General features: G+C 35.5%; 1 protein-coding gene across 2 annotated transcripts in view; it reads left to right on the forward strand.

The window, feature by feature from the left end:
- Positions 1–9,083, forward strand: part of LOC115422737 (CXXC-type zinc finger protein 1-like) — a 31,493-nt gene that overhangs the window by 16,096 nt on the left and 6,314 nt on the right. The window contains exons 13-14 of one of the 2 annotated variants that reach the window (XM_030139245.1): positions 428–580; positions 685–847. In XM_030139245.1, the coding sequence (XP_029995105.1) occupies positions 428–580; positions 685–831 (300 nt within the window). In that variant the 3' untranslated portion in view covers positions 832–847. Of the gene's footprint in view, positions 1–427; positions 581–684; positions 3,165–9,083 lie in introns of those variants that run through there. The other variant, XM_030139243.1, reaches the window with a different exon arrangement.

Here is a 9,083-nt window from a genome sequence, read left to right on the forward strand (position 1 = left end):
CTTTATGAAAAACTGGGGAAAATGGCTGACGTTCAGAGACAAATGTATCTATTAAGGGTCCTTAATATTCTGACACCAACACAGGCTGTTCTTTTCATCTGTTTTTTTCTGTTCTTTTGCTCTTTTCCTGCTCCTCAACCTGAAGAGATTGTATTGTACGGTTAAAAATTGAGAAGTAAAAATTGGGGGAAAAAATAAAAAAATAAATAAAATAAATAAATAAATAAATAAAAAGTTACTCTTTAGGTGATTACTCTTTAGGTGATGTTTTATTTTAAGTGTGATGAGATATTTTGATTAGAGATGAGAAAAATACACTTGGTAAGATTTAGATTTTTTCCAGTGCAGGAGTACATGTTTGTGAATGTATCCGTGCACCGTAGGACCGACCGTTAACATTCTAACCTGGTCTTGTCTCGTCCCTCAGATCCCTGCAGACGAGGTTTGCGGCTGTCCTCTGGTCAAAGACGTCTTCGAGCCGACCGGCGAGTTCTGCCGAGTGTCAAAGAGGAAATGCAACAAGCATTACTGCTGGGAGAAACTACGGCGAGCTGAGGTCGACCTCGAGAGAGTCCGAGTGGTAACTATGGCAACAAGACTTTGCACATGAACACGGCGGTTGTCTGAGTAACCGCGTGTTTCCGTTAATCTGAGCCTGATGGAATCCGTGTCTGTGTGTCTCAGTGGTACAAACTGGACGAGCTGTTCGAGCAGGAGAGGAACCTGAGGACGGCCATGACCAACAGAGCAGGACTATTGGCCCTGATGCTTCACCAGACCATCCAACACGACCCCATCACCACCGACCTGCGCTCCACCAAAGACAGGTAGACAGACAGACAGAAAAGTAGAAGGTCTAAACGTAGACAGGTGAAGACAGGCGGTCAAGATGTGGGTTTTTTTTTTTTTTTTTTTTTTTTGTAAATCTGCTTTTAACAATGAAAACAAATGTATGAAACCTTGTACTTGATAATTATGACTTACTATCTGATAATGATGAAAGAAAACATTAGGATTTGAACATTTATCTCAATGTTGGAATGAAAAAAAAAGAAAAGAAAAAGGAATAAGAGCTCATAACGAAGGGGTAGTTTTTGTTTCCTCATGTTTAAGCCTCAAGGGTTCAGTCAAAGTTTTACAGAACGTCCTGGAATTTGACAGAAACAGTAACTTGGACTTGAAGATTAACTGAAAAGAGTTTGACGAACAAAGGTCAAAGTCACTGTGGCCTAAAAAAAAACTGAAAAAACAAACACATCTTCAGTGGTAACTGAAGATTTCAATGATGCAAGAACACTGAACTTATGGTTTTTCTCTTTAAATATTCACATACCTGAGGTTTATTACAAGAAATAAAAAACACATCTATAGAAGTTGTATCACATGGTTATTATATTAATATCTCACAGTATATGAATCTTGTGAACTCTGAAATTAGGCCTAAAACGCTCTTCAGTTATTATTAATAATTATCTCAGTAAATGTAAAATCTTTTTTTGTCATTTAAAGGCAAATTTTATCACTCTGTGTGAAAGCTAAAGAAACTCGTTGGTTATTTGTGGTTTTAAATTATTCATAAATGACACAACAGGATGAAACAAGATGAAACTGACGCAACAAGATGAAAATGACAAAAAATTAAATGAACAGAAGCACAGAACAAGACGTATCAAGAAAACACTAAAGAAATTATTAACATTAAAGTAAAATAAAGACAGTAAGTGCAGTCCGCGTCTTTATTCAGTGAGATGAAAAAAAGTGATTTATGGTTTTAAATATGTAAAGTATATCGTCAACATGCCAAAATGGCATTTTAGAACCAGGGTGAATAAATTAACTCAGAAAAAACAAAGAAAAATGACATCATAATCATTATCAGTAAAAGCAGCAAAATAATTGGAACATATTTATGACAATTTATAAATGAATGGTTCTAATTTATCTGAAACCAACCGTCCCCAGATAATTCATTACAGTTAATCAATTAAGACCTGATTAACATGTAAAACCCTCTCGTACTGGGTCAGTGGTAACAGAGCAGGTCATGTTGCGTTCAGGGGCTTCCCTTTACGGTCGGACTGATGGGCTTCAATGAACAATCAAAAACCAGTACTGAACCTGATGAATCACAGGCGACTGTGGAGAAGCAACGCTACGTTTATGGTAAATAAATAAATGATGCTATAAAATAATCCCTCAATAAAGAACAAAATTTAGAGATAAAAGTTTTCATTGTCCTGTAAATATTCAGGTTTATTTTGAAAATAATTATGAATATGAACAGAAACCAAAAAATAGATGAATAAAAATATCTAAATTATTTTTTATCTCATTATTTCCAGATTTACACTCACTTGTAAACTGTTTACATTATTTCTGTTTTAATAATTTCTCTATATATTTATCTCTGCTTGTATTTATTTACGAATATGGTAATGAGTGGGCGGGGCTTAACATGTCATTTAGCAGCCGTTGGTCCTGAATCAAGTCCTCCCCTTATTAACATATTTGTAGATGAATGAATAAACAACTTATTAATGAATAGAAAAAATAAATTAAAAACAAACACATGTAAACACACAAGTATAATTTCAGAGATAATCTTAAATTAAAATACAGGAATTTATTTTTTCATTTCTGTCCATATTCATTCTAAAAATATATAACTGAGACTTTTATTTCTGTATTTCTTCATTGAATACATATTTTATTGCATCATTTATTTATTCATGCATCATATAATTGTGATTGTGAGATCAAAATATCTACAGAATAAAGAATAAATCAGATAATAAGTCACAATTATTGATTATAAAACGTGATAATGTAATATTTTCTTTTTGGTTGAATGTATTGTTGTCACACCAGAGTGTTTTTATCCTCATCGTGAGTGAATCTGGATCAGATCAGGGTCATTAAACCTCCAGGTGCTGTTTTTGTGTTTCTGCCAGCGTTCAGATAAACCTGAGGTCCCTGAACTCCTCACAACTGTTTACAGCCGATACGTATCAATAATCAATCAGTTACATCAGCAGATAATCTCAGTGGCAGAGTGTGGAGAAATGACACTAAAATAAATGACACTCCACGAGTACCCACTACCCACAATTCCGCTGGCACTGAGGTTATCGTTGCTATGGTGATGTAAATCCACAGACGCACAACATTATAAGAACATTATACAAACGCAGCTAAAACTTTAATATGTTTTATTTTTATTGCACTTAGATTTTATCCTCATGTTCTTGTTTTCTTATCAGTGTTATACTTTATTGTTTTTGTATTTTTGTATTATTTCATCCTGTTCTTTTCTACTGTTTATTGATGTTGTATTAAAACTGATGTTTCATTAAAAGATGAAGACATTTTATAACTTTTGGGCATTTTCTTTTCTTTTTACATTGAAAACTCTCTCAATGATACAACATTAGATTTAAAAACATTATATTCTACAGTTAAAGGGTATTTTTTTTTATACTTTATTACTGCAAATTTATTTAGATTTTCCTTTTGCATGATATAATAATATAGTATTAAGGACGAAACAAACTTATGTGTTCAAAGAAAATAGCATTTAAAGTTAAGTTAGTGTCCAAAATGAAATATAAAATTGTCGTGAAAAATTTACGGCGGCAGGTGGGAGACATCTTTGGTCCCTTTGACGCTCTTCCTCACTGTACTCTGGCATGTTGAATTTACGTCTCTGTACTCTCATCTACGTAGTGGAGCTTCGTCAAGTAAATGCACAGAGTCAAGTCAAAGTCAGAGATCGAGCAGAATTGGAGCCGCATAAAGTGTTTATTCATGCATAAAATAAACACTGAGGGCCGGATCTATCAAAGGTTTGCGCGTATTAAAACGTGTGCAAACTCATTGCACGCGCAAAAAAATGTACAAACTGATTTACTAACAGTGCGCAATAAGGGTTGCGTCTTTCAAAGGTGCAAAATAGCATCTGCATCCAGTCAGTACGTTTGCCTCAATGAATATGCAATATGGGGCGTTTACACGCAGTTGTGCGTGTTGTGGGAGGAGAAAATGTAAATATATTAATTTAGCACTCGCAAAGTGATTTATCAAACCCAAAAGCAATTTTGCTGATAGAAACTGCGTCTATATTTACCACGTCTCATAAGGTGGTGCAAACGGTTTGGATGCGTAAGTGCGCACACATGGCTGCGTTAGGAGACACAGAAATGATGAAACCAGATGCAGAGAACATATTTTTCACCCTCATGTGAACATTTTTGGAGTGATGGAAGAAAAAATAACTGAGACATATGCGCCCCCCCCACACACACACATACTTTACAGGACGCTTTTCCACTCCTGATGATTGTGAATAAAAATACGCACAGACATATAGCTACAGCAGGGGTCTCAAACTCAATTTACCTGGGGGCTGCTGGAGGTAGAGTCTGGGTGAGGCTGGGCCGCATCAAGTACTCCACAACAAGAACACTTCCTCTGAACACAAACGCTTCTTCTGAACATGAACATTTCGTCAAACATGAACGTTTCTTCAGAACAGGCTTCCATTGGTTACTTGTTGCTCCCAGACGTCTGGCAGTGCGTCCTCCTGCACACATGAGCCACATTTGGCTTCAGGGAGAAAGCAGCTGAGACCCTCAGTATGTGTTGCAGATGCTCATCATGTCCAGTTCAATAATGACCTTTGCTGTTGTATTCTTTGTGCACTGCAACTTTTTCTGTGTATATCAGACCCGTCGGGGTCCTCCTGTGCTCAACAAATAAATATTCCATCTCCCACTTCTCCTGGAATTGTCCGTGCTTGTCGCTAATCTTTCTCTCCACGGTAGGTTTTGAAAAAGCCATGACTGGGACAGGACACATGTTCATGTCACTTACTTGTCGCGTCCTCCTTCACTAATCGCGCATATGCGAGGTGCGTTCACGGGCGTCGGAATTCAGAACATCAACATTAATGAAAGGGAACGCAACAAGTAGCTATAAATAATTACTTTTTTAAATACATTCCCCCACAAAAAATAGATCCTGTGAGAAAAAACTTGTGGGCTGCACTAACATTAACCTTTGGTATCAAGTGGGGGGCCACAAATTCACATACTGCGGCCGCCAGTTTGAGACCCCTGGGCTACAGTGTGACAAAATTATGTGCGCCTGACAGTCCTTCTATCCAAATACAACCCCCCACCCACCCCGCGCGCAGGCACGCACACACACACTTTTAAAATGAAAAATAAATGAATGAATGAGTCATGCAATACCTTCTGTGACAAAACTCCTCCAACGTTACATTTCCGTTCCTCTGGATCATTCAGTGCACCGTTCCCATTAGTGCTGCTTTATCCCACTGCAGTTTTTCCAGTGGATTGTCTCCAGTAGGGCACGCAAAACCCTCATTTACATAGGGCGGTCTGCAAGACTTTGCACCTGTTGTAATTTGCGCAAGCAATCTTGGTAAATCACCCGCAAACTGTGGTCACACCCCACACGCAAAATTCTAGATTGCGCAAGCAAATTACTACAAGCAAATTGGGATCTTAGTAGATCCGGCCCTGAGTTGACATCCACAGAAGCAACTGACTTTTTCACCCCAGTAGACCATTTTTATGTTATCAGAAGTAGGTTGGGTTTAGCTACAAACCATACCCATTTTTTATCACATTTTGAACATTAATCTAGTCACGTCGGAAACCCCTTTTTTTTTGCTTGTCTCCGACAGGGTACGGTTTTCATGGTGTCTATCAGGATTGGTCAGAGAATATACATATGCAGTTAATTCCTAGAATTAATTTATCATATATTAATATCAAACTTTTTCCCAGAAAATGTAAATTATTTCCCAGAATGTCCAAAATTTTCCCTCACGTGTGCTTCTCTTGTACACCACGTTTGCCGAAACTTTCCATGAGCTCACATGCTCTTTCTTCCCGCCCCATTTTGTAACTTTCCACAACTTCATGTGTTCTTTCGATGGCTTCACGTGTTCGTTTTTTCGAAGGTCTCCCAGGCAAAAAGTCAGCTACTCTGGTACAATCCGCACATTACACTAAGAATAACTTCTGGCATGCAAATGAATATAGGTTGAAAACTTTTTGAACACAGGTTAAATACTTTTGAATACAAATTGAATACTTTTGATCAAAATACAGATTTTTTGACACCACAAAATGTTCTTGTATGTGTTAGATTTGCTAAACTTTGACACTTAACACATACATAACACTGTGACCCCTGACAGGAGAAATGGTAATATTATTTATTAAAATGGTTCCTTTCACTGGGTTGGATATATTCGACAGCAAGTGAACATTTAACCTTTGAAGCAGATGTGTTGGAGATGCTCTGACAGTGATTTGGACATCACAATTTTTCCATTGTCAGAGTTGTTCAGATCCGTCCTCTTGCTCATTTTTATTAGTTTACCAGCCGACAGGTCGTAAGCTATTGTTGTTATGCGGCGTCTGTCGTCTGTTACAAAAATTTCAATCGTCTTCTTCTCCGAAACTACAATTCCGATTGACTTCAAACTTGGTATACAGCTTCTTTATGATGATGTCAACAAAAGTTAGTGAAATTATTTGGATCTGGATCTGATTCTGGATTTGGTGCCACTTTGAAAAATTTCCCCATTATAAGAGATAGGAAGTGGATGGATGCAATAACTCAGTAAATATAAATGATATCCAGTGTAAATTTCTACAGTACAGCCCTGATGGGGAGATGACCAGAACATAATGTCCACATGCTGATCAGGATCTTCTTCTGGATCTGGGAACTTATGGAAAATTTAACTTGGGCTCTTATGGGGAAAAAATTTCAATCGTCTTCTTCTCTGAAACTTTCAGTTCTGATTGACTTCAAACTTGGTATACAGCTTCTGTATGATGTCAACACAAGGTACTGAAATTATTTCGATCTGGTTCTGATTCTGGATTTGGTGCAACTTTGAAAAAATTTCCCATTATAACAGATAGGAAGGGGATTGATACAATAAATCAGTATCAATGATATCGAGTTGGAATTTGAATTTTTTACAGATCTGATTGGAATATGACCGAAACATGGGCTATTTCTGTAATATCATAAATACACAGAACTGGGTGGTAATAAATGGCATCTGGATACATTTCCCAAAGCTTTCAATTTGGCCGGTAAGCTACAGGGCCATTGGTCCTATTTTTATTTGTTTCCAACACTTTGACTTAGACTTCTATATATTCTCTTGCTGCTTAATATATCCAGCAACTGACAGGTCCCACTGGAATAAGATAATAATAATATAATAATAACTTTATTAATACAGCACCTTTAAAAACTGAGTTTACAAAGTGCTAAAGCAGACAAAGCAGAAGGGCACACCAGCAGGATACAACTGAAATAAATGAGACGCAGCAAAGACATTAAAACATACAAAAAAACAACACAACACAGTAAAAGAGATAAGAACAGCAAACTAGAAAAACATGACCCTCTGAATAAATTTAAATATATTGAAGTAGAGAGGGCAGAGGTTACAGAGAGATACCATGATGCTGTCAAATAAATATAAAAATGAAAGAATGGAGTAAGACAACATGATGGATGTCAATATAAATGAATAACCAAAGAAAGGGTAAAATTAAATTTTCAAGATAATCAATATTAATACCACTTTGCTTGTTAGTTGTCAGAATGTCATGGCTGACCTGTGTTCTAATCTGTGATACAATGAATACTATTGTAGTCCTTTCTGATTTTTTTTTTTTTTTTGTAATAAATTTTGAAATAATTGAGAGAAGGCTATGTACAAAAGTCACAACTTTTATATTTATTACATTAAATCTATATTTCAAAATGTATTTACATAACATTTTTGGGATAGTAAAGATAGGAAAATATATTATAATAGAATATTTAAGGATAGAGGCCAAAGTAATAGCTCTGGCATATTAACCCTTTCATGCATGAATTATGACAACCTTAGTCAATATTTTTTTCTTGAGTGATTTTATTTCTCTTTAGGCATGAAAAAAAAAAAACAATGCAACTGAAATTTTTTTTTAGGAATCTATTTTTCATGGCGTAACAAAAATGTCCACTCAGCTGGACACCATGCGTTTAATTTTTGAAGCAAAGAAACATATATTTAACCCTTTTTCTTGCATGAATTATGAGAACATTTGTCTTGTTTTTTTCTTAAGTGACTTTATTCCTCTTCAGGCATGAAAAAAACAGTGCAATTGAAATTTTTTGATGAACCTATTTTTCATGGAGTTAAAAAAAAAATGTCCACTCAGTTGGACATTTTTAACTACATGAAAATGTAAATAATTGGTGTAAAATACAGTTCATCTTTTCATGGTCATCAGATATGACCCATTTGGACGTTCAGAGGCTCCATAGTTACCATGGAAACACCGTCATCTTCTACAACATTGCTTCACCAGTAAAACCCATGGAGTTGGATCAATGACAGTGGATGGAGACACATGATTAATGATAAATTTCCTGAAAAAGTCACTTTTTTCCTGTTTTTCCTGTTTCTGATTTAATAACCTTAGAATTTACTCTGAGCTTCAACGAACATCAACATGATCAACAGATTAAATATAGGAAAATACCTACTCTACACTAAAAAAAAATGCTAAATGCAGAGGATAATATAATAATAAATGGTGATAAATACTTAAGAAAGGTTAAATCGAGAGAAAAAATCATTTGGGAACTGCCATCAAAGAAGCACTGGGTCTTTATGGGTTAAATATTCATAACATTTTATTTCCTAGCCTTTATTTTCACTCATGCAGATATTGTGCAGGTACTGTTATAGAACTTCAAGTTAAATGACATTGTAGAATAGCTGTCCACTGTAGTGACCGCTATGCATGAAAGGATTAATACCATTTGCATACATTATCCTAATTTTTTGGACAATATTAAAAAAATTATTTTATACAGAAAAAATACAATAAATTACAAAAAAAAAAAAAAAAAGAGTAAGTTAAAACTCAAGTGGCTTGTACTAAAAATATTGTTATTGATGGAAATATAAATAAAAAACAGAACAACATAAAAAAAAAATAAAGCAAAGCAAAGGAAAGGAAACAAAGTTGTTT

Source organism: Sphaeramia orbicularis, chromosome 7, assembly GCF_902148855.1.
Source record: "Sphaeramia orbicularis chromosome 7, fSphaOr1.1, whole genome shotgun sequence".
In the NCBI taxonomy this organism is placed as follows: Eukaryota; Metazoa; Chordata; class Actinopteri; order Kurtiformes; family Apogonidae; genus Sphaeramia; species Sphaeramia orbicularis.